Source organism: Lissotriton helveticus, chromosome 2_1 (assembly GCF_964261635.1).
Source record: "Lissotriton helveticus chromosome 2_1, aLisHel1.1, whole genome shotgun sequence".
NCBI lineage: Eukaryota > Metazoa > Chordata > Amphibia > Caudata > Salamandridae > Lissotriton > Lissotriton helveticus.
The window spans coordinates 1,997,689,619-1,997,715,988 of NC_136059.1; the positions used below are offsets into that span (position 1 = coordinate 1,997,689,619).

The window sequence follows — 26,370 nt, forward strand, 5'->3', positions numbered from 1 at the left end:
TTGTGGATGACTTGAGGATTGTCGCTCATATTTTAACAGATTCGTAACTATTTCACATACATCTTTTTAGTACGAAAGATTCGCTGTTTTTTATTTTCTCATCTCTGATGCATTTTACTTGTTTCTTTTCATTCCTGCATAAACCATAGAGCCAACTCGGCACAAACGTGTTATAATGTGGTCAGAGGGAGGGGCACTAGATGACGAGATGTGGACTACCGCCACATTATGCAAGCTTGCCAGAGCCTCTGTGCCTTGTGGTAAACTACAGCTGTTCTTGAAGTGCTCAGAGCTGCTTCTTCATTCAACGTAAGCCATCGCTTCACTCCAATGAGAGCATCTGAGCATCCTGAAATTGACGTCCTTTGCATAATAAAAGTGTTTACATACCTCAAGCTTCTTTCTCTAGGATTCTTTCTGTAGGATTTCCTTCTGTTTCCTGCTCAATGGTTTCTTCAATGAAATGTTCTTAATTGCTTGTTTCTTTGCTGATTTTTTGGAGAGCAGAACTAGAGCACAGCTTGTAGCTACTCCTTTCAGTCTTTCGTCATATTTCAGTTACTGGTGCGTGTACTGCATCATTGAGGCACACGGCCCTGGTGCTGGGTGTGCAGGGTCGATTTTTACATTGACACAAACATGGGAAATAAGTGGTGCAAATTGAAATTATACTGTTTTCGTGCATGCTATTTAAAAAACAAAAATACGCTATTCCCTCAAAGTTATTACCAGCAAAATAACGAGAGTGTAGTTTGCACAAAGCTCTAAAATAGCACTGGAAACAAAGACAACAAGTGAAAGCAAGTTGCGGTAAAGCGGGTTTGGGCTTTCATTTAATGTTATTCCCGAAATGTGCTCCAGGCAACACGTTAATCTCTTTGTACGTCGTGTTTGTGCTGCATATTTGGAGGCTTGACAATAACATGCTAGTTGGGGCTGAGCAACACCAAAATGGTTAAAGGGACTGTAAGAAGGGACGGTGCAAGGAAAACAAACTGCGAGGGGCGGAAAGAAGGAGACAATGTAAAAAAAATTCAAATGAAAAGAAGCGAGACGGGTCAATTACATGTTCCCTCCAAGCGCAATGCCGCTGCCAGCAGCGGCAGAGCAAGAAAGTCAGCACAAACAAACGGTGCGAAGAGGTGGCTCAACATATAACGATGCCGACTTTGGAGAAGGAGAACAGGGTTCGAGCCTCAGCGTGGGCGGCATCATTAATTATAAATTAAATAAACTGAGATCTCCTGCATATTAAATATAAATAAATAAACAGCGTGCGTGGGGTGAGGGCAGGAAGCTGCCAGATATGGAAATACCAGCATCAAAGAAAACAAGACGGAGGGAAGAGAGGGGAGAGGGGAGGGGGGAGGAGAAATGCGACACGGCGGGAAGGGGCAGGCAGGATGACTCAGGGGAGGGGGCGGAGCGGGGCAGAGCGGCATGTGGGTGTGAAGAAGCCGGGCCTTTGAAGTGAAGCTAAGCTTCACTTCAAAGGTGTCGGAGGAATGCGGGCGGCTGTGCACGCGCTTTTAAGCTCAATGCACATGCGCATTGAGCTTAAAAGTCACGGGCACTGCAAGGAATCGCCACGATTCCTTGCAAGTTAGATAAAGAGTAGATGAGCCCCTATAGTCTCGCTTGCTCGATGCGCATGCGCATCGACAGGCGAGACCTAAAAAGGTGGGAACCTCGAATGAAGATGAATAGATGTGCCTGCCTGCTGAAAAAAATATTCTACGCACTTCACTTCAATCCACTTTTTTATTGCATTATCTAGAAATGGGCACTTGTTATCATTAAGAGCAATGTTCTGCTGCTAAATGACCAGCAAAGCAACAAATCACTTAATTTCAAACTGTGTGACTTATAACATTGTAGCACCCTAGGTTTCCTACTCAAAAACAGAGTTGTTGTGGCCGAACTAGTGAAGGCAAAACAAAAACCATAAGAGCAAGCGACTGGTTAAGGCAGAGATGTTCCTGTAGTTTTAGTAACAAAGGGGTAAAAGTAAAATATGTATGTGCTTAACAGACCTTATTTCGTGTAATACAATTAATCAAGTACTGTGCTCACTGACGTTATTGTCCTCCTGAGGCTGCGAGATTCCACTCCATGGCAATCGGGTCATGTGTTTTACACAGTGATATAGATTCTCTACATTGTTTTCAGGATTACGATAAAATGGATATTTAAAAGAACAGATTCCATCTTCTTTCGCTTTTCATAATAATCATAGAGTGCTTATCTTCTCCTCATAAATAAACAATTTTACATGTTATGTACATTCCTTCCAGCCAGTTTTCCGGGTTGGTCAGCCAGCCATCCAGAGAGAGAAAGGAATGAGGATGCTGGGGAGGGTGGTGGAGGGTCCTAGGCCCAGGCACATCATGGAGGCCAATCCCAGCAGCACTGAAGCAAGAACACTGCGCTGGTCCCGGATGATCATCTTCACCGTCTCACAAAACTGAAAGAGCAATAAGACATGAGAATCCTGAGTAAGTCGAGTAACATTACAAAAATGTGATATACAGAGTATTTAATGATGCCGTTTGCTGAGGCAATTCTGAACGGATTATCTGTAAATTATTCAAGAATTTATTTCTATTTTAAAACTGTAGTAGGGCACCAATAAACCAAACACAGAGCAATAAACAACCATCGAGAAAAATCTAAGATGTCAACCCACCAACTAATACAAATTAAATAAATTAGAGTAGAAATGAGCTTGCTTCATGTTGAATATCTCACAAGGAACTGAGTTAAGGAACTAGGGGCCACATGCATTAACCGAAAAACTGGTCGCAAACGGGCAGATTTGCAAAATCTGCCCCTTTGCGACTGGTATTTTTGCATTTGGGATGCCCTTGGGGCATGTGTGTGCGCAAAATCTGCACACATGCATATTTAAGGGGTGAAACAGGGTGTCCTTTTGGTAGCCTTGCACCCTTGAAATTGCATGCACAATTTGCAAATACCTATTGGGTACTCGCAAATTGCGCATGCAATTCCCATTCATTCTTATGGGATGAATGGGAAGCCATTCCTTAATTGCTACTCGCAATTTGTGAGTCGCAATTAAGGAATATGTAGGAATCTCTATTTTGTTAGAGATTCCTACAAGCATAGGCTTTTGCGATACCATAATTGTGATTCCTTAATAATCGCAATTAAGGAATCACAAAAGCCTACCTTGATGCAATTGCCCCTAGATTTTCTTGTCTCGATTTCTAGATTCTTAGGGGCACATGCATCAAGGAAGGTTTTTGCGAGTCCTTAATTGCCATTATTAGGGAATCACAATTATGGAATCGCAAAAGCCTATGCATGTAGGAATCGCTAACAAAAATAGTCATTCCTGCACATTCCTTAATTGCGAATCGCAAATTGTGAGTCACAATTAAGGAATGGCTTCCCATTCATTACTATGGGCCTGCAGGCCCATAGGAATGAAGGGGAATTGCATGCGCAATTTGCGAGTACCCAATAGGTATTCGCAAATTGCGCATGCAATTTCAAGGGTGCAAAGGTACCAAAAGGACACCCTGTTGCACCCCTGAAATATGCATGTGTGCAGATGTTGCGCACACACATACCCCAAGGGCATGTGTGTGTAACATGGAACTTTGAACAATGCACTTTATTGCATTTTTCAAAGTTTTTGCAAATTACCATCAAGTTCAAATTGATGGTAATTTGCGACCCCTAATAGCGAAATCTCTATTTGCGATTGCATCATGCATTGCATTTAGGAAATCACAATTTGTGATTCCCTAAATGCAATTGCAATTTAAGTATTCGCTATTTTAGTGATTTCTTAAATTGCGATTTTGCATTTCCCAAATACAAAAATACCAGTCGCAAAGGGGCAGATTCTGCGAATGTTTGCTACAGGTTTTCCGTTGATGCATGCAGCCCTTAGTGTTAATTCTGAAACGTGTTACCATGGTGAAATAATTATTTAAAGCTTAGTGCACTGATTACATATTGTGTGCATTACATCTAATCAACCTCTGGCTAGCCAAGTTACTACTTACACAACAGTACATAACACATAACCCATAGCACCTCCAAATACACATCATACATAAAAGCCATAGAGTTGGCAACAGCTGCTTAAATAGCCACACTCAAACCATACACACTCTTAGCCTTATAAAAATTCCAGATACCATACAATTTGAAGTATTGGGTATGCTGCGCAACTCCAAGCCATCTAGTTCGGTAGTCATTTGCTACCACAACAGCTTTTGTCAGTAGAGTCATACTACACCTCCCACTTCATCAACCATACATCAAAAGCACACTAAAGCTTCATGCTTTATATAAATATATATATATATATATATATATATATATATATATATCTATATCTCTATATATATATATATATACTTAGAGAGAGATATATACATACACATACACACACACACCAACCCGACTTTGCCAACACAGTGCTTGCTGGGAATTGAAGTTCATTTCATTTTATCATGAACTTCAGCTGGTATGCTGATTGCTTGAGGGGGAGGAGACTCAGGTGCTTACAAGTGATTAAGACAGGAGGAGTCAGTCAATATGGGCGTTCTTAACAGCGAAGGGCGCCGAAGAAGGCTACCCGCCGAAATGCATCCGCCGTCGCTGGGGTTTTAATGAAATAAAGTGGTGCTCTGCTCTGAAAACCCCCCTTGTGGCCTCTGATCTTTTTCTTGGAAGGGATTTTCAGTGATACATTCTGTGCTAGCCAGAAGCACAGCACAGATGGCCCTGCAGTGACAAGAGACCCGGGATTCAACTGGCGCCACGCTGTGAGCAGCGATTTTCGAGACCGAGGAATCGGTATTCCCGGAGTCCGCCTGGAACTACAAGGAAGCTTTGATTGGACTGAGGTATTGGATCTCGAAGGGGCACAAAGTCTCGCATTTGACGGCCCCCACTCATTGTGCACCTTGGGGCAACAGGCTACTGCAGTCAAGCAAGGGGACCCAGGGCTGACACCCTTGTTTCAGCGGACCCTTGATCCTCCAGACTCACCTGCGGTTCGCACCCGTCCCATGACGTTTCTCACTCCCCCACGCCACCAACCCGACTTTGCCAACACAGTGCTTGCTGGGAATTGAAGTTCATTTCATTTTACCATGAACTTCAGCTGGTATGCTGATTGCTTGAGGGGGAGGAGACTCAGGTGCTTACAAGTGATTAAGACAGGAGGAGTCAATATGGGCGTTCTTAACAGCGAAGGGCGCCGAAGAAGGCTACCACGCCGAAATGCATCCGCCGTCGCTGGGGTTTTATTGAAATAAAGTGGTGCTCTGCTCTGAAAACCCCCCTTGTGGCCTCTCTGATCTTTTTCTTGGAAGGGATTTTCAGTGATATATATATATATATATATATATATATATATATATATATATATATATATATATATATATATATATATATATATATATATATATCCTGAAACTCCGTGTATTCGTCAAAGCATCATCCAGCTGGTATCGCCTGCCCCAAACAACACGGACCTGGACTCCAGTGCAATTTTATTTTATAATTAAATGCGTGCTAGTCGCCATAACGTTTCGGCTCGATATATATGTTACTTAGCATCTTAACTTGCTTTATTATTAACAGTCTTATCACCGGGAAGTTTAGACTGAGTAGACAATTGACCCTCACTAGTTTAGGTGCCAGGTAATGAGTATGATCTTATTTTTTACTGCTTCCTGAGCTTCTTGATCGAAGCCTACTAACACTTCCCCTGACTCACTCTCACACTTACCTGATTTCTGGTTATTACACCACATGGTGATTAGAAAACTATGAGCATCTACTGTCGTACTTATTTATCTCACCATTAGACTTCTTACATTGTGCACAGTGGTTCTATTATGTGTACAGATTGATAAAACCGATTGGTTATAGAATCTATGACAAATAGTTTAAAAAAAATATTTTGGGAATATCTTTTGTATATTTATGAATACTTATTGTATCTGCTCTGATGTAGCTCCATGACCATTGTATCATCTTTAAGCCTTAAAAAAAGGCATCAGGCCTGCATGCTGCTTTGGGGCGAAACACATGTTGGCTGCTAACGCATTGATTGAAGAACATAAATTAAACTTTTTCCTTATCATGAACTGTTTTCCCTCTATCTTCTTTTCTTCTATGCAAAAAATTATGAATACAACTATCTTTGTTTAACCCCTCAGCTGCGCCGAACGTTCCGTGCTGGTGCGGAACGTTCTATTGCGTGGGCGGGGCCGGAACGTTCAGCGGACGTGCGCAGCACTACAGAGGTAGTGCACGCGACGTCCGCTGAACGTGCGCCACAATGAAGGGGTTAAAAGTACATAGTTATGTTTATGGAACAAAATTTGTGTTATTTGAAATATGTATGAATAACCAGAAATTATTAGATGTGTGATGTTGTATCCCCTAAAACTTTGACAAATTGCCTACCATATATGATGAGGGGAAGGGGCTGCCCTCAAAGGAGTTGCACACATATACTTATATGAGCTTCTTGGAAAAGGCATTGTTTGGGTATTAGGTACTGACGACCCCTGTCACATTTGTTTTCAAGTTGTAGTTAGCAGTGCATTTGATACCTACATGATAGACATATCATCCATGCTGAAGAAGTTAAATGCACCATGTCCATATTTATGGAGAATAGCATGAAAGCCACATAATGGGCAATGATGTCTTGAAACCTCAGAACCACCTAAAGCCGAGCAAGGGACAGCCATACTAAATCAAACAGAACTAAGCAAACAAAAATGTCCTTTGGCACACACATCCATTCACATAATGCTCCACATATATCCATATAAGAGTCTAGTTTGCCACTTCCAATGTAATCCATCACAAAGCAATCCATGTTCTTCCCCAACCCTGTGGCTAGTATTTACTTACTTCCCTACAAACCAGTATGAAACACATCCGAACAGACCACTTTGACTTTGGATAACACAACCAAACAAATGACCTAGTCTCCAGACAGAATCCCAGGTGCATACAAGAAAATCCAGATCCTGAAAGCTCTTTGGGACATACAAATAGTGGGAATGTTCTGTACAAATGAACATATCAGTTTTTTTTTTGGTTTTTTTTTAAGTTTGAGTTTATTAAAGAACAAAAGAACAGAACATAAAATGAAGAAACAGATAAAATAATAAGCCATCAGATTATACAGTAATAAAGAAAAGTATGATATTACAAAGTACATATGAATATATAAGAAATGCAATCAAAATTGTGTACATAGAGAAAGCAACGTAAGCATAGCAATATTGAAAAAGTATGCAATATGTTCAAAACAATAATATACAACGTTGAGGAGCCAAGATGGCGTCCGGAGCAGACCTGTAGGCTCCCGGCTCCTTCAGCCTGTTACCGCCGCTCCGTGATCCTGGCATACATCCTGATGCATTTCACTACCGGATGAAGGGCGACGCGGCGCTGATTCCAGAGGTGTGATCCTGGTCTCTCGACCTGCCCGGCGGCCGGAGATAGCCGCGGTGATGCCCGCAGCCCGGGAGCCCGTCTGCGCAGGGGCTCTTTGCCGTTCCCCGGAGACCTGATGGCGGCCAGGATACCTTATCGGCGCTGAAGACCTGGGCACCGGTGGGGACCTCACGGCGCACTGTCTGTGCTGCGACGCATACGGCGATTGCAGAAGGAGGCCAGGAACGAGCGCTCGTTGAGCTGAGGCACCCTATCGCAACGCATCCTTTGTTTGGGGCAGATACGGACGGAGAGTGTTGCACGGCCATGTTTGATAGCCTGTGCTTGCCTGGCCCCGCGCCTCGCTACCCCCTATGGTACGGGGCGCCTCTCCGCGCTGTGTGCCTCACTGGTGCTGTACTCTGTAAATGCTTTAGCCCCGCAATGACGCTCGCCTGGGCCACGACTATCCTGTGATTTCCCCGGACTTTCGCCATGATGGCTTCGTTGGAGGCACCGAGGTGTGGGGGAGAGCGCCCGTCCCTGTCACTGGCCTGTGTTACCCCGCCTGCGACGGGGTCAGCTTCCCGAATACCTTCCTTGGGAAGTGAGAGCCGGGGGCTTCAGCCTGCAATTTCTCTCAAAATCCTCCTGACTGCCCTGCATGGCCTCCGCGCTGATATGCGCCAAGGCTGCCAAGTGCTGTGGAAGAAGCTGGACGACATGGCGTCGTCGCTGAGGCGGGACTGCAATGTACTGACCCCGCCACATCTACCCTCGTCTCCGCTTACGCTTCATGGCGATACAGTGCTTCCTTCTGCCGACTGGACAGAGGCGCCCGCTCCCGAATTGACTGGTGCCCGAGATTGTCTGCCTGCTGCCTTTATCAGGGATACTTTGTTTCTCCTTTCACCGGAGAGTGTAACATTGTTGGACTGTTCGTCGCGAGTGCCTTGGGACATATCTACACCATTGTCGATCTCATCACAGACCCCTGGGTTGTGCCCTCCGACTTTGAATTCGAAGAACTTGTATGCTCTGCAGGTTCCTAGGGAACTCACTACTACAGCTGATGGAGTTACTGTTGGATCTCGACGGCCATTTTGTGTTCCTGCGACACTCTCACTCTCTCTGTGGCCATATTGTTTCTCTGCTTCGCTGTGGCTCTGCCTGGTGGGATTCCGACGTTCGGGGCAGGGCTGATGACTTTTCCCTTATTGGCACTGACTGTCCACCTGGTTGTGACCCCGGACTGAAACATTGTCGATGTGTTGATTGTGCATTCAGTGAGACTTCTACCTATTCCATACTGTATTTCCTGTTCTGCGCGCTGGTCTCTCCCTTCATTTCAAGTCGCAAGTATTGTGATCTATCATTTTTGGTTCCTCTCTATGGGGCGACTGTTGTTTTGCGGGCGGGTTGCTCAGGGACGGAAGATGCGGTTGATGGCTGCTGAGCCTGTATTTGTTTCCATCTTATTCCTATGTTGTGGAGGGGATCGACACTCATGGAGGGTTATGTACTGGAGGGCGTCTGAGATCGGGCCAGGGTTCGGCGGTCTCTTTGCTGTACTGTTCTCTTACCTGATGGGAGTTGGGTTTGGGATGTTGTAAGGGGGGCTGTGTGACCACACGCAGAGCGCGACTTGATTTTCCAGCTGGTTGGATGTTATTGGTTATGGCTCAGCTCTCGCTCGCAGTGCATCCATTATATCATAGCACTCTTGTCTGCGGCGTAGTCGGCGCTACAACAGGCTATCCTGGTACCTAGTGTGCTGCCGGCTCTGTTGAATTTGTTTCGGTTGCCTGACTTGTCATCCATGTTCAATGGGACGGGGGTTTGCCTGTAAAGGGTGGCGTCCATTTTATTTCTCTTTGTCTCTGCACTGCCTGGGGCGGCCATCTTAGTCTTTGTTCTGGCTGGGGCGGGTTTCGGGCGGGTACCATGGTGTAGTGATCGTTTGCGACTTATATAAAGCTAGGGGGTTCCGGGTGTTCACTTGCATTGGCCTATTTTCTGTGGTTTATACCTATGGCGCCTTTTTGGCGCGTATCAACGCTTCAGTTCCTCACATCTATTTTGCTTCTTGTTTCTCCTGACGCCTTCGACTGTGATTTGGAACTGCTCATATCCTGTTGTCTACTCTACACTTGAGGTGGTGTTTTATGGGTCCGGTTCGCGCTCTTGTGTACCACATTTGTAACCCCCTTGTTTTTCGGCCTTGGTCCTTTTAGACTCTAATGGCGTGTGGATCCTTTTTGGCTGGATGTCCGGGAGATCTGTTATTTTATTGGCTCCTCCCCACCTTCTTTAATGGGGGATCCGGGACTGTCCTTCCTTGCTCCCTTTATCACTTGTGAAAGTTTTTCTTTACCTTTTCTCCTCTTCATGAGTGAGAATCTTTATTTCTTTTCTTTTCTTTTCTTTCTCTTCTCTATATTTCGGGTTCTTTAAAGGGCGACAGGCACTTTACCGGAGGGGGGTAGACCGTAGCCTCCGGATTGTTGTAGGGTGGGGGGGTGGATTTAGTTTTTCTTTTTGGTTTCTATGGGCCTTGTTTTTTCTATCGTTTCTGCGCTTTCTTGTTCCTTTTTCTGCTCTGGGTCTGACATGGGATTAGTGGGGAGTGGGTGGCGCTGTAGGTGATGCGTAAATGTGTACTGATACTCCTGCTGTTTTGCATTATACTGCCATACCGTGGAGTGTTTATCTCTACTGTTGTTCTTAATTATGCTGCCTACCCAGGTTGTGAAGCTACTGTACGGACTCAGCTCTTCTTGCATCTATTCTTCACTGATTTTCTTTAGATCAAATTTAAAAACTTAAACCTCATTGCTCCTACCCTTGGCGACGTGTTCCTGTGTATTGTAACTGCTACTGATTGATGCTATATTGTTTGATGCCGCTGAGGAATTGCATTGCTTACATTTTGTGCCTACAGTATCGTGGCCGGCCTGCTGGTTGTAGGCCCGTATTTGTTCTCCTTCTTAAGCACAATAAAGGTTTTAAAAAAAAAAAAAAACAAAAAAAAAAAATAATATACAACGTTCAATAAGAGATATTAACATATCAGTTTAATTGAAACTTTGCATATCAATACCTTCTGACTCTTTGCTGAAATTGCCTTAAAAGGAAGCATAGAGTAAGGTGTTGTGAACTGATTATCAAGGAGATTTACAAATGAATAGTTGAAAATTATTCTGGCTATTTTTTCTTTCTATGTGCACCATATTATTGAAATAGCATATTTTATCCTTAGTAAAGGATAATGCTGCAAGAAGCCATTTTAACAGAGAAGGTGAAAATAACGGAGCTAACAGAAAAAGTCAGACTTATGAATCTCTGTTTCACAATCTTGATGATAAAGCAATATTGTTAGATTTTTCTTTATTTACTTATTTAAGAGGTTTAGATAGCACTGGCAAGAAGCAAGGGTATCAGAGGGCTTTACATTGGTACATGATCATTACACAATAGCAAGTATAATCAGGACAGCTGAGTAGAATCAGATCAGGTTGGTGGTTGAGCATGAGGGATGACAAATAACAAGGAAGGGGTGCATGGATAGTGGGGTGGAGAACCTATCACAATGGACAATTGATGATCTACTTATTGAGATGCCAGTTAAGGAGGAGATCCTTTAGCTATCTCTTGAGGCACAAAAAGTAGGGGTTCATCCTGATATATACTGGTATGGAGTTCCAGAGTTTAGGGGCATTGCTTGAGAAAACTGTACCAGTGTTTTTTGTTTCTGGGCTCAGGGCAGACTGAGGAGGAGGGTGTTTGATCTTCTTAGGTTTCTCGTCTGACCTGCCTTTTCGAGTTTTGCAGCAAGGTAAACAGGTTTCCCAGTGTGAAGGGCTTTGTGCGAAGGCAAGCAGTTCTGAAGCTGCAGAGCGCTTCAATCGGGAGCCAGTTCAGTTCTTTCAGGGCAGGGGAGATGTGGTCATATTTTTTAAATTCTAACTGCTGCATTGAGAGTGGTTCTAATGGTGCAAGGTAGGATTTAGCCAAGCCTGTGAGGCTGGCATTCCTGTAGTCCAATCTAGACAGCACCAGCGCTTGCGTGGCAGATTTGAGATCGTTCAGTGGTAGCTAGGGTTTGATTTTGTTCAGAAGTTTCAGGTTGTACAAGTCAATCTTCACACTATTCTTTATGCAATCTTTCATGATCAGTTTGGGGTACAGTGTGATTCCTAGAGATTTGACGGAGTCAGCTAGGGTTAGATTGCAGTTGAGAGTGTCTATAGAGTTTAACCATTCTTGCATCTGAGGGGACTTTGAAATGAGGAAAATTTCTGTCTTATCTTGGTTGAGGTTTAGGTGGTTGCGAGATAGCCAGTTTTGGAGTTCTTTGAGGGTGTCCTTTAGCAGGTGTATGTTGTCAAATGAGGAAGTTTCCATGTATAGCTGGGTGTCACTGCTTATAGATGGAAGGGGATGTTTGCTTGGTTGAGGATGATGGTAAGGGGCTCCATGTAGATATTGAACAGTGTGGGCGAGAGGACAGAGCCTTGAGGGACACCCCGGGTTTTTGCTGTGGTATCAGAAGTCTGATTGCTTATTTTTATTACTTGAACGTGGTTTTGAAGAATGTATTGTGAACCAGCGTAGTACTACTCCGTCCACACCTATCCTTTTTTGGAGGGAATCCAAGAGGTGCCTGTGGTCGACCATGTCGCCAGCCGCAGATAGGTTTAAAAGTATAAGCAGGCAGCTGAGTCCAGGGATTTGTGTAGGTCATCAACTATATTCAAAATAACTGTCTCCATGCTGCATCTCTATTTGAAGCCCGATTGGTGAGGGTCCAGGAGATTGTTGTTTTGATGTGTTGGTTAAGTTGCGAGAGAACACAGGGGCATATTACCAAGCAATAGAGATAATTATCGCTATTGCTTGGTTAGAGACAAAAATGTACCGCAGAGCTGCGGCAATTTTTATCGCAAATAAACCTTGGTATTACCAAGCTTTATCGCAAATGCGATAAAAATCGGCCGCAATGCATGAATATCACTGAAAAGTCCGCGATATTCATGCATTACCGAGCTAATGCTCTTAGCCATGTTATCCACCTCCCATTGGATAACATGGCTAAGAACTGCTCAGGGCAGGTGTTAGCTTTTGGAGATATTTGCGCTTAGCGCGAATATCTCCATAAGTTGGTAATAGGAGATAGCGATGTTAGCCACTGTTTCCAGTCGCTAACATCTTGGCACGCCCACTTTGCATGTCATTAGTGATAAATATCACTGACATGCAAAGTGGGGCCCAAGATGGTCGCTATCTCCTACTAGCTGTCGCTAACTGGTGTTTGCGACAGCTAGGTAATAGGGAGATAATTTTATCTCCGCTTTCCTGGCTTTTAAAGCCAAAAAAGCGGAGATAAACCCCCTTGATAATATGCCCCTCATTTCTATAGGGTTTAAGCTTGGAAGGAGATATTAGAAACAGGTCTGAAGTTATTGAGGTCGTAAGGGCCTCCTTCTGGGTTTTTAAGAAGTGGCATGACTTGACTGAGTTTGAGACAGTCAGGCATCACTCCAGTCAGGGAGTAGTTTACAATCTTTGTCCAGAGGGGGGTTAGTGCATGATTGAGTTTGTTTGCCAGGGAAGCCAGGAGGGGGTCTGCTGGGTAGGAGGAGGTTTTGGACATGGCCAACAGAATAGATATGTCTGTCTCCAAGAGTGGTTTGAATACACTCCGGTTTCTGGGAGTTGAGCGGATCCCATGGATTCTATTTAATCCATTTTTGTCCTGTGGGGTGATCATTGCTAGGATGGCTGTGTAGCGATATTGGGGGTTGTTATCTTCATTTCTGAGAGGTGGGTTCCCCTGGAGCGACTGGTTGTGATTGTCAAGGGAGAGCATGATCTTCGTGATTTTATCAATGAAGAATTTGGCAAATTTGGCACACCGTCCTTTGGATATCTAAGTTTCTTTTTAGTTGGTTTGGAGGTTTGTTGATTGATGATGTTGAAGAGCTCTTTGAGGAGATGTTTGGCCTTATCTACAGTGTTAAAGAAGAAGGAGGTGTTTTCATTCATGATGTGTTTTTTTATATTTCCTGCGTTCCCTCCTGAGGTAGTCAAGGTGGGCTGTGGTAAGATTAGTTCACCAGAGTCTTTCAGCCACCCTGAACTGTCATCTTTCCAAATTGAGTTCTTTGTTGAACCTGGATCTCGATGCAGTGTTTCTCACTTTTTTAGTTTCAGAGGGGCGAGTTGGTCCAGGATAGAGGATATTGTTGAGTTGTGGTGATTTCATTTGTTGAGAGGTTCTCAGAAGAGGGAGGTAGAAGTGACAACATTCTTTCTTCAAGGTCTGCTAGAGGAACTAGCCTTATGTTTTTCATTTGTTGGAGAGTTATTTGCGTGAATGTGGTTTGAGGTGTGGGGATGATGGGCAGGATTAGGACATACGTTTAGGTTTCTTTTGAGATTGTTGAGAAACTACTTTCTCTAGTTGGTTTTCCATGCGCATTAGTCTCTTATTTAGCTTGGACATGGGCATTTGATTTACTGAGCAGGGAGTGCGGGTGTTTCGCTTCCTATTGTATGAGGTAGGGTTCTCCAGAGTCATAGAATGATGGTCGGTGGGAGTGAGATTTGAGATGTCAGAGGGGATTTAATTTGAGATGTCACTTAGTACATTGTTGTTAATGATGGAACTTGTGTATAAGTACAGTAGGTCCCCTTAAAATGGAGTCATCAGCGTCTTGGAGCACACAGAAGGTGGATAGTAGGAGTTGGGAGTATGAACAGCTCGGTTGACACCCGAGAGGTCCTGGAGGTCTGGGTGGAAGTAGAAGAGGGTGTGGGTTACATGTGGAGGCGATGGTCAGGGCAATTGTGGGGAATGGGGTTGCGATTATTGGTGGTATTATGGACTGAACTGGTGTTCTGAGCTGGGCTGGTAAGGGTTTTGGTAGGTGAGTAGATTCGGTTTTGAGGGCAAGGGCTAGTGGTGTGGACCCATGGGCTGCCAGGTATACCGGGTTCCGTACCAGCTCGGGTGAGAGAAAGGTGAGTTGTGAGGGAGGGAGTAGATTTTGGGATGTAACCTGTTGATGCTTCACTGATACAGGGGAGCGTGGTGAGAGAGGATGTGGAGATTGTGGAGTGAATCCGGTTAATTTTGTTTTCTTTATTGTCATGTGTGGGAGAGTGGCTAGGGGGTAAAAGATATGTGATAGTAATAAGCTATTTTTAGTGTAGGGAATATGGATTCAAAAGTGCGTAGTTTGGCATCATTGGCTTGTATTATGATTGTTCCGTTTCTGAAGATGGTTGTGGTGGCATTACCTTAGAATGTGGGTGAGTCAGAGATTGTTAGTTTGCAACTGTATGGGATGTTAGTAGTTTTTACATGAAGGTATTTTGTTAGGATTTTGTTCCATTTTGCAGGATGGGTGGTGTAAAACATGAGATCTGTTCTCATTATGCCTTTTGAGGTATTGTAATAAATATCTGAGATGAGGAAATCAGAGTACTGTTTAATCAATTTGCATTTGAGATTTGCAAAAGCTGTGGAGGTTAGACTGGGTGGGAGAAAGATCGAGTAGAAGTTTGGAGCATGAGGTTTCAAGAGAGGGGGTAGTGCAGGGTTGGAGAGTGCTGTGGGAGCCTGCATCCTATGTCCTAAATACTCAGTGCAGCTTGTATGGGGGAAGTAGCACTATTGGTCCATGTCACTCGCATCAATATCTGGGGGCTAAAAAGGGTGTTCGTGTCCTCTTTCTTAGTGTTTGCTCAGGCATCATTAGGCGGGATAAAGAGTAGGCTGTAGGCCCTTAACAGGGATTGTCGTCCCCTTCACAGTAAATGTAGACTTTTTTCTTTATTCCAGATCATAGATCAGCTGTCAGAGAGAGTGATCATGTCCTCTTTCTTAGAGCATGCCTAGGTAGCATCAGGCAGGATAAAAAAGTCTGCTGGATGCCCTTAACAAAGATAGCCGATGCCCTCACAGTGAATGCAGTCTTCTTTCTTTGCTATTGATCATAGAACTACTGTCCAATGGGGTACTCCTGTCTTTGTTTTAAAAGTGTGCTAATGTTTTTATTTGTATTTTAGTTTTTGAATTTTCTACATCGCTCGCTCGACCCAAAGGTAACAGATAGCATGTTTAGAGGTTAAGTTTGCACAAGTACATGCTGAGATGTAAAAATCGTGTACACAAAAAAATCTAAGGCAGCATCAGGCAGGATAGAGAATGGCTGTATGCCCTCAACAAAGATAGTCCTCTTTTTATGTTTATACCTGTAGATGCTGATGACCCAGGTAGATGGTGTACCGGATTGAAGCCTCAAATGCGATGCAGCCCGCGCAACGAAATGAGTTTCATTTATTTATATGTTTACTTACCTCTAATCAGCTGTAATCCGTAGATTACTACCCCCCACCCTGCCCCTACCCCGCCCCACGTCAGCGCCCAGCAGCACTCCCACCAAGGGCCGCTACTGATTTTTGCCCGTTCACTATCCAACAATTTCCCTGCTTTTGCACTCACTAGAGTGGGATTAGTAATTTTCCCCCTCCGCTATCCAATACTTTCCCTACTGTTGCACTCACTGGAGTGGGAATAGTAATTTTTACCCATCCGCCATCCAACACTTTCCCTATGTCGCACTTATTGGAGTGGGAATAGTAATTTTTACCCCTACGATATCCAACACTTTCCCTGCTTTTGCACTCACTGGAGTGGGAATAGTAATGTATACCCCTCCGCTATCCAACACTTTCCCTACTGTTGCACTCACTGGAGTGGCAATAGTCATTTTTATCCCTCCGCTATCCAACACTTTCCCTGCTTTTGCAGTCCCTGGAGTGGGAATAGTAATTTTTGCCTGTCCGCTACCCAACACTTTCCCTGCTTTTGCACTAATTGGAGTGGGAATAGTACTTAATTTTTGCCCCTCCGTTATCCTACACTTTTTCCTACTGTCGCACTCACTGAAGTGGGAATAATAATTTTTACCCCTCCGCTATCCAGCACTTTCCCTGCTGTTGCACTCACTGGAGTGGGAATAGTAATTTTTACCCCTCCGTTATCCAACATTTTCACTACTTTTCACTAATTATTGTGTTAATTAATTATAGAATTTTGGATTTTATTTTAGATTATTGATATATGTATATATTTTATTTTTATATTAATTAAAAAGTTTATAAATTGGGGGGGCATGGCCAAGACGGCGAGCATGGCGGACGTGGCTTGAACGAGCTCCGTCCCGCCGCCAGATATCCTCTCAATTATCCTGCGTAGTCCCGACCTGGATCTGCCCAACAGTGTGTGGCTGTCCGCAGGCGCAGGAGGAGACGACCCGACGGCGGTTTGGGAGCCCTGGAGGATTGCTTTCTGCCTCCATCGGCAGCGTGGAGCCGGGACGGCGGTGAGGCCTGCGTTGGGCGCCGGAGACGGGGCCTAGATTTGAGGGTGGCCTGCCCGGAAGTGAGGTGACGCCGGGAAGCCAGGGGCGAGGAGTGCCGCCCCTACCGTGAGACCTGTGGGGCCGCGGCCGGTGATCAGCCGACTTTACAAGGCACCTGGTGGCCGGTGAGGGAGCGGAATCGGCGGACTGCCGGCGGTGTGACCAGCGCCCGGACATCGATCGTGGCGGTAAGGGGTGGCCGCGTGGTGTGCGGCCTAGTGGGGGAGGGGACGCTCCTGCGGCTGTACCCGGCCCCGTTCGGCGGCCGACTCGGACCGCGGGGCTTGGGGGCCTTGGAACGCTAGGGGACGGCTGTCCTCCCATCTCTCGCTCCCCCCCACCCCCCTCAGTGATCCTGAACCAGCTCTCTGAAGCCTGGGTGCCGGTGGGGTGAGACCCATTATTCGGCGGTCGTGCCGGACCGCGGTGGGGGACACTGGCTGGGTGAGACGGCCCTCACCAGTGCCTGTGGGATAAATAGCGGGCGCCTTGGCCTTTCCTCGGGGAGGCGCGGTGAGAGACCTGGGCTGCCTCCAGTGGCCCATGGGGCAGAGGGCACGGACACACACTGACACGCTGGCTCCAACACGGGCCCCGATACAGTGGCTTGACTCTTGGGTGTGTGGCGGCGAGGGGCACCTCCTGTGGCACAGTGACTTTGACGGGGTATCTGTGGTGCCACAGACCGCATCGGGCCAGCTGGGGGTGCTGCTCCTTGGACTCTGCGAGGACAGTGGGGGCTGTCTCTGTGCTCCGGTCTCCCTAGCAGACACGCGTGGGCCCCGCGAGCGCAATGACTAGAGGAGGCAACAGCGGGGGCTCTTCAAAGCAGGACCCGATGGATAAATTCGCAGGGCCGAGTGGGGGTGCCGGGGCCCCTGGAGGACACCAGGGCTCAGGACCAGATAATGCAGCACTGATGGCAGCAATTGCGCAATCGAGGGACATGCTGGATGCGAAGATAGGGGCGGTCGGAGCCGATGTTACCCTGCTTCGACAAGATCTGCTCAACGCGGTCGCCCGTATCACGGAAACTGAAACCAGGATCACGGAGGTGGAAGACGACGTAGTGATCCTCAAGAAGAAGGTAGCCGCCATGGAGGGGATCCAAAAGGGTCTGGCGCTGCGAGTGGAAGACGCGGAAGGACGGGCCAGAAGATATAACTTGCGCTTTGTGGGCTTTCCGGAGGACTGTGAGAAGGGAAACATGGAGGCCTTCTTGACTCAGTGGCTAGAGGGATGGCTTCCGCCAGACTCCCTTTCGCGCTGCTTCATCATAGAGCGGGCACATCGTGCCCTTATTCCGAAGCCGCCTACCGGGGCTCGTCCCCGTGCTGTGATAGCCAAACTGCTCAACTATCACGACAGGGACACCATACTTCGTCAAGCTCGCGCCAAGGACCCTCTCATGTTTGACAACCACAAAATCCTGATTTTCCCGGACTACACCAGACGGGTCCAGCAGCAGCGAAAGCACGCCTACGCGAATTGAAAATCCCTTATGCCCTGCTCTATCCGGCCCCTCTGAGGGTGGTATTTCAATCTCGCACTCAATTTTTTAACTCTCCGGAGGAAGTATTTGAGTGGACAGACGAAACAGTGCGTGTTAAAGTGCATATCCCTCCGAGAAGAGGCTCGGATTCGTCATCCACGTCGGAGCCCAAGAAGACGCCCCGCAGATCACGTAGCAGGAGCAACTGGAGCTCGCGCTCCCAGAAGCGCCCGCCTCCCCAGGAGGAGACGGTGGAGGAAGCTGAAGCGACGGACTCTTCCCCCCTGAAGTCTTGAGACCCTGTACCGCATTGTCTTTGGCGATTACTACAGGCTCGAGGGACCGGAGAGGCACCATGACGGTGAGGGAAGGGCAGATACTGATAACGGACATGCCACTTGAACTGCTACTACATGAATGACTGTTTGTGGGTAGACCATGGGTCGGGAGACGCTCGAGAGAGAGCGGGCCTTCTCCCGGAATTCGTTCCCACGTGTTGGGTGGGGGGTTGTTCGACACTTGGTGGGTAGTTGGGAGGGATCCATTGGTGTAGTGGGTCTCCGGCCTCCCGTTGGAGGATCGGGATCGCCTGCGCCGCGACAGGTACTTCAATGTTGCTGAGGTATGGGGTGGGGGGTTGGAGGGGGGGTTGTTGGTATAATTTGAGGCGGGGGGGTTAGCGGGGGGACAGGTTGGGGTGGGGGGGGTAGGGGAGGTGTTGAGGGAGTGGGTAGGCCTAGTTTATGCACGGTGTATACAGGAGCCTGGAGGATGGTATATGTATGTGTGTGGCCTCTGATGCCCGACAGATTGAAGCTCTGGCCTACTGATGGCGGCTGATGGACAGGGGGCGGAACCCCCGCGAGCTTCACTGCGCATTTTGAGCTGGAATGTGAGAGGGGTGCTCGACAGAATTAAGAGGGGTGCGGTTTTACGAATGGGGAAGAAAGAAAAGGCGGATGTATTACTCCTTCAACAAACACACCTTATGGGCACCAAAACCCTTAGCTTACGTAGATATGGATATGATCAGGTGTTCCACGCTGGGTTTGCGAGGGGATCCAGAGGTGTTGCAATTTTGATACACCGTAGAGTGCAATATACACAAGAGACACAATGGCTGGATGCGCATGGAAGGTTTGCTTTGGTCAAGGGAAGGGTGGGAGATGAGCCCATGGTGTTCGGCAGTGTTTATGCTCCACCCCCGCTGCAAGAAGCCCTGATAGAACGACTGTTTGATGTTTGGGCTGAAATCCCGCATGCATTGACAATAGTGGGCGGTGACTGGAATGACGTGATGAATGACGTGATGACGTGATGAATGGGAGACTGGACTGTTGTAGGCCTGGGGGGGGTCAGTTGCCTGAGGCCACCACAAAACTGAGCAGAATGGTGCAGGGGATGGGTTGGGTAGACGCCTGGCGTTATCAGCATGCATGAAGTCGTGAATTCACGTTTGTCTCTGCAGTCCACAAATCCTTTTCTCACCTCGATTACCTTCTTGTCCCCCAGCCCTGGATAGGAAGGGTGGTCTCTACCTCAATACTTCCGAGGGGTCTGTCGGATCACTCCCCGGTTTCATTGACGCTGCTTTTAGATACGAAGCGACAGCCGTTTCGTTGGCGCCTCTCCACGTGGCACCTACAGCGCGATGATTACCAGTCGCACATGAGGGAGGCTATAGCGCATTACTTGACGGAAAATGATGGCCCGGATACTGACGCCATGACCCTCTGGGAGGCCCTAAAGCCGGTGCTTTCGCGGCGTGGACATTGCGTGGTGCGCTGCGAACCGTAGGGCCCGCAGGTTGGCCATCGCGGAGGCGGCGAGTCAGGTTCGTAGCCGAGAGGCGGAATGCACGTCGGAAGGGAGCGGCGAAGCAGTGGGGCAGTTGCTCTATCACCAGCAGACATATACCTCCTTATTATTAAAATGTAAATGTAAATTGATACTTGTATAGTGCACTACTCACCCGCAAGGGTCTCAAGGCGCTTGTACGAATACCGCTGTGGAACCCGTCCTGGCTTTCCCTGTGAGGCGTCCACTCCTGGGCACCCCCAGGTGAAGGCCAGGCATCCTTAGCGTCGTGGGGGCCGTTGTGGAGATTAAGCAAGCTATTGCCCACAGTTGCAGAGTGGGACTCTATGATTAGAATAGGCACCGAGGCGAGAATTATCAGGTCCGTGGAATTTTTGAGCTCAAGACCTGCCGAGGCGGGGAATTGAACCCTGGTCCCGGGCTAGACCTCTGCATCAGGGTCTGCCGCTCTAACCATTGAGCCACACTTCTCCTTAAGGCCCGCCAATTTTGGCTGGCTACGCAGAGTAGAATTTATCAATGGGGGGATAAATCCAGCACGATGCTTTACAGGCTGTGCCAGGGTACCTTTCAGGCCCAGTCTCTGCCGGGACTCCGAGACGAAGCGGATGGCCCTATAACGGCCCCGGAGGCCCTGGCCGAGACCTTTGCTCAATATTACGCGACACAATACGCCCTCCGGGAGTCCCTCACGGCGGAAGAGATCGACAAATTCCTAGCGGATCTCCGGCCCCGGGCGCTCTCGGATGAAGGCCGTGCCCGACTGGACCCCCCGTTGTCGGCTGAGGAACTGGGAGAGGCTCTGGGTGAACTGGCTTCCCATGCGAATTTATGAAAACGTTTAATCTCCAACTGGGGATGCGCTACAGGAAGGCTCTGGAGGCGGCCAGGGACTGTGGGTGCCTGCCGGCGGACTGGCGACACGCGGAGGTTGTGGTCTTTTGCAAGCCTGGGAGGCCGCCGGATCGCCCTGAGTCGTATCGTCCGATCTCATTGCTTAACTTTGAAGCGAAAATCTTAGCAAAGGCCTTAGCAAAACGCCTTTTCCCCTATATTACGGACTTGGTCCATCCGGACCAGGCCGGCTTTATGCCCCACAGGGCAACTAGACATAACATTCGACGTGCACAGTTAGTGGTGGAGGCAACGCGGGCGGCGGACATCCCAGCGGCCCTTTTACTAGCAGATATAGATAGGGCATTCGATTCCCTGAGCTGGCCGTATCTTCGGGCACTACTTCTCCGCCTCAACCTGGGCCCGCGTTTCCTGTCCTACATTCATTTACTATATACGGACTTGACGGCGGCGGTGAGGGTAGCGGGAGCGGTTTCCAGCTCATTCCTTATAGGCCGAGGTACCCGGCAGGGATGCCCTCTTTCGCCTTACCTGTTTGCCCTAGCGATGGAGCCGCTGGCGGCTTGGGTGAGGATGGATGCACAGTTGCGTGGGGTGGAATAGGTGGGGGGGTCCGTCCGACAGAATCGCGCTTTATGCAGATGATGTTCTATTCTTTCTTACGGACCTGAACAGATCCGGTCCCAGGGTCCTTGATATAATGCGTATCTTCGGCAAAGTGTCCGGTCTCACGCTAAATGTACAGAAATCGAAATTGTGGGTCCTTGGAGACAGTGGAGTCCTGGGTCCTTGGGCTTCGGCCCTTCAGGAGGCGGCGGGAGGCCTTAAATATCTAGGAGTCTTTTTGACTGATGTGCCGGGAGTCTCGTGGTCCCGCAATGTGCTACCCGTGTGGGATAGAATATGATCGGATATGCAAATATGGTCCAGGATGCCCCTGAATGTCTATGGACGCTCGGCCATCTTTAAGATGGTAGCCCTACCCCGTATCCTGTACCAACTTCAAAATCATCCATACCCTATTTCACCGCAGTGGTTTAGACAGGTGAATTCGGCATTGGGTCGGTTCTTGTGGACTGGGGGGGCAGTGAGGGTGGCACTCCGCACCTGCTTCCTCTCGACCTATTGTGGGGGGCTGGCCACGTCTGACGTCCAGTCTTACTATCAAGCGTCACACCTGCTGGTCCTCAATGAATGGTGGTACGGAGATCGCGGCGACCCGACCTATGCCCTGGAGAGATACCTGATGGACCCGCACACGCTACATACAATCTTATACTCGGCAGCCCTCCAGAAAAGGCTCCCAGCGGTCACTCAGACAGTCTTCCGGGTGTGGCGCGATGCGCTCCGACGCATGGGATGATGGAACAGGCTGACGAGGGAAACCCCGCTGTGGCACAAGGGAGATTGCCGGCTCTAGCTTCCCTGCGAGGCTTTGATGGCTGGGACGCTATCGGTGTCTCGGCGCTGGGCCACGTCATGAAGGGCTCGGTCCTCAAGTCTTTTCAGGCTCTGCGGGATGAATATGACATGCCCCAATCTCAATTCTTTCTATACTTGCAGCTTCGACACGCCCTGACCCCCACTATAGCGGACTTAACTTCTCTACCGGAGTTCAGCCCCCTGGAGGCTAAACTGTTCATGGGGGAACTAGAAACCAAAAAAATATCTAGCATATATCAGACGCTGGTCACCCACTGTTCCCCTTCCCTTGATAAATTGCGGTTGGTCTGGGAGGGAGAGTTGGGGAGTTTGGAAGAGGAGGACTGGAGAGAAGCCCTGGAGGCCCCTAGGGGAGCAGCGATCGCGGTGCGCTTGCGCTTTATTCAATTTAAGTACCTCCATAGGGCGTACTACACGAGGGAACGACTGTGGAGGGCGGGGCTGATTGCCTCCCCGGAGTGCCTGAGATGTGGAAGTGCCATAGGCTCCTTTATTCATACGGTGTGGGAGTGTGTGAGACTGCAGGGATTTTGGACCGGAGTGTGGGAGTGCCTGGAGGAGGTGCTGGGCTGGGAGCTTCCCCGCTCGCCGAAGTTGGGCCTCCTACATGTCATGGAACAAGTGGGGGGGAATTTATACAAACGACATCTGCTTCTCTTGGGCCTCATAGTGGCCAAAAGAGATCTAGCCCGGGCCTGGAAGGCTCCTAGAGCCCCATTGCTGGAGGTGTGGAAACGGGGCTTGGACTTTAACATGGGACTAGAACGCCCAATATTTGAGGCCAGGGGGTGTCCCACAAAACACTTTAAGATCTGGAAGAAATGGGCAGACTACAGGGGCCTTCTGCTGGACCCCCCGGAGCCTCGGGCCACCGACGCGGATCGCGTCCTTACTGACTCTGGGTGAATTGGTTCACATGCAGCTATTGAGATTGCTAGGTTCCTCTTGATGGACACTGTAGACACCGTGCGGGGCGGAGGGAGGGCACCGGGTGGGATAGCGGAGGGTGGGATACTGGGGGAATGTTAGCTGACTGTATTTGAAAGTGATACTTTTACAAGCACACTGCCTCTCTGATTCTTAGGGAGCGGTGGTTTATTTCTTGTATGCTGTCAACTGCCAAAACCTAATAAAAATTTTGTTCTGAAAAAAAAAAAGTTTATAAATTACATTTAGATAATAGTTAATAAAATGTATTTAGGTAAATATATGTATATGTACACATTTTTGAGTTTTTATATTTTTTAATTACGTTTATTTATTATATTTAGTTAAATATATATTAAATGTAATTTATTTTGTTAAAAATATTAATATTATTTCATATGTTTTATTTAAGTTATATATATTTTTAAGTCGATATTTTTTACATCTATATTTTTAACTTCAATATTTTTGATTCGATATTATTGTACTTACCTATTTAAGTATAGAGAGTTGATATTTTTGTATCCAATATTTATACGTCGATATTTTTGTGAACTATATTTTTTACATTGATATTTAATCAGGGAACCCTACATGCTGCATTTCATTTAATGATCTACTTCTTTTCTGCTAATTCGACATTCTTGCGTGCATTCTCATGCATTGCTAGTTTAGATTAGATACATTTCTTGTAACAATGCCGATATAGCCTGAGAAGAAGACCTTGATGACAAACATATGATAACCGGAGTGTTAATCAAAAGACTATTCTTCACTAACCTGGGTGTGTGAACGAGATGGTGCTCCCATGTCCAGTGTGGGATATTTTTCAACTGTTGCAGTCGATAACATGGAAATGAAATTAGAACAATGGACAGACGATGACGAGGTGACAAAGTGGGTGTCACTTACTGACTTGGGGGCTATAACCTATCATATAAACAATGAGATTCTATCAATGTGTAGAGGTGCAGAATATTTTATAAGTTTTTTGTTTTTGTGGAATGCTGGGCTCTCTCTTAAGGGTGGAAAGATGAGAGCACTGTGTGCTTGTTAAAATACCCCTCACACACTAAAAAAATCCTTTAGTGTCATGCTTCATCATAGGGGTCTTCCCGTCCCTATAACGGGGCGGGGCGTGCTACGACCAGACGGACTACGCGGGAGCACTATAGATGTGACAGGGCTATGTGTAGGTGTAATGGTGTCAGTGAAGTGTAGGGACCTAACTAGTGAATGCACAAAAAATACAAAAATTAAAAATTCCCTGGCTAGTAGAAAAAATAAATTTTATTGGTTTCTCCAGCTGGGAACATTAAAAAGGGGAATGTGAGGTAGAGCGATTGCTAGCTACCTAGTCAAAACTAGGTGCTCTCATCTTTCCACCCTTAAGAGAGAGCCCAGCATTCCACAAAAACAAAAAACTTATAAAATATTCTGCACCTCTACACATTGATAGAATCTCATTGTTTATATGAACCGTTTAGGAGGGTGATTCTATCTCAACCTCTACGCTTCCCTTTTTGGTTTTTTGTGGCTATAACCTATCAACAGCCTGTTTGGACAACAGATTCCTGTTAGATCTCTTCAGAATTCTTCAAAACTTCTTTTCTGCCCCATCCAGATGCTTCATGGAACTCTGCTGAACTTCCTCTGCTGACTCTTTGTGGATTTCTTTGCTGAAGCCTCGATGCAGAATCCCCCCTGAACCACTTTCCAAACCCTTTCATGATTCCCCACTGTCCCTTGAATGGACTTTAAGAGATTTAGACCTAAATGAGCCCTTTGTACTTTACCTTAAGTGTGGCTTAGGCTAACACTTATTTCTGAGCCCCTGAACACTCTTGACTGAGCTTCTAGGATGCTAACACTTGCTTTACGCAGTTCACTTTGCCATTTCACTAGATCATCTTCTTTGATTTCTGAGTCTTTTTGCACAACTGAATCGTTGATCCCCTATGGATTGTGCTTGGTATATTTAGATTTCTAATGTATACATGAGATAACTTAAGATTGTTTTCAGTGCATCAGATATTGGTACTGTAAGCTTGACTGAACCACCTTGCTTCATATTAATTCGGCTAAATTTATTTAGGACCTTGGTCTCTCTGTTGCAATCTTGTACTTGTATAGCATGGTCTTGAAAGTGACCTGTTTAAATTGAATTACTAATTTGTAATAAACACCCTCGAACCTGGCTACCGATTCCTGGTCCTCATTGTGTAGCCAAATTGGTTGCATGGTATAAGTAAATACGATAGACTGATTAAATGCTAACTCCCTTTACCTTCAGTGCGACAAGAAGATTCATCAAAGGACCAAGAGTATGGTATGAGTGTGGGCCCAGAAAATGCTGGATCACAGGTAAACAAAGGAGTAGCAAGGACGATCATAGGGTTCACAGTTATAAACAGTATGTCCCCTAAGTAAGGTCCCTATGATCAGTTAGCATTTTACAAAATGTCTAGCCTTTATTTTGAAGCTGGTTCCCGTGTGAGACATTTGGAACACAAAATGGCAGATCGCTCAGCTCTAGTGATTGCTAGATGTTTTGCAGGAAGATTGAATAGAAATATAAGTTTCCTAGCATGGGAGGATGGAAATCATACCAAATTACAATTTTGATCTTGGTTCACATCCAATGTACCCCATGTGGAGGATAAGAAGAAACATCTCTCAGGTGACCTCATCAATCTTAGCTTGACTACTTTACCCAGAAAGGTGACATTTCAAAGTTCTGATCACGTGACGATAAAGAGATGTATATTCTTTCATATCAAAACAATGAAGGAGTCTACCCTAAAGACATAAGATGTCCACGTGGTATAGAGGAAGACACACAAAAGGAAAAAGGAGAAAAGTTTTCCTTTTTCAAGAAGATCCCTCACTCACCAACCTAGTTGGTGCCATGCTTCATCACTGAGGTTTATGCTTAACTTCTAATCGTTGGCCTTTTGTTGC

General features: G+C 46.8%; 1 protein-coding gene across 4 annotated transcripts in view; it reads right to left on the minus strand.

Moving 5' to 3' along the window:
- Positions 1–1,747: 1,747 nt before the first annotated feature.
- The window catches only part of LOC144819003 (lecithin retinol acyltransferase-like), a 1,051,137-nt gene continuing 1,026,514 nt past the window's right edge, over positions 1,748–26,370 (minus strand). For 2 of the 4 annotated variants that reach the window (XR_013607191.1, XR_013607192.1), the window contains exon 6: positions 2,331–2,464. Coding sequence is in view for 1 of the 4 variants with exons in the window: in XM_078676966.1 (XP_078533092.1) it covers positions 2,312–2,464 (153 nt within the window). In the remaining 3 variants the exon portion in view is untranslated. Of the gene's footprint in view, positions 2,465–26,370 lie in introns of all 4 variants that reach the window. The other 2 variants (XM_078676966.1, XR_013607193.1) reach the window with 2 other exon arrangements.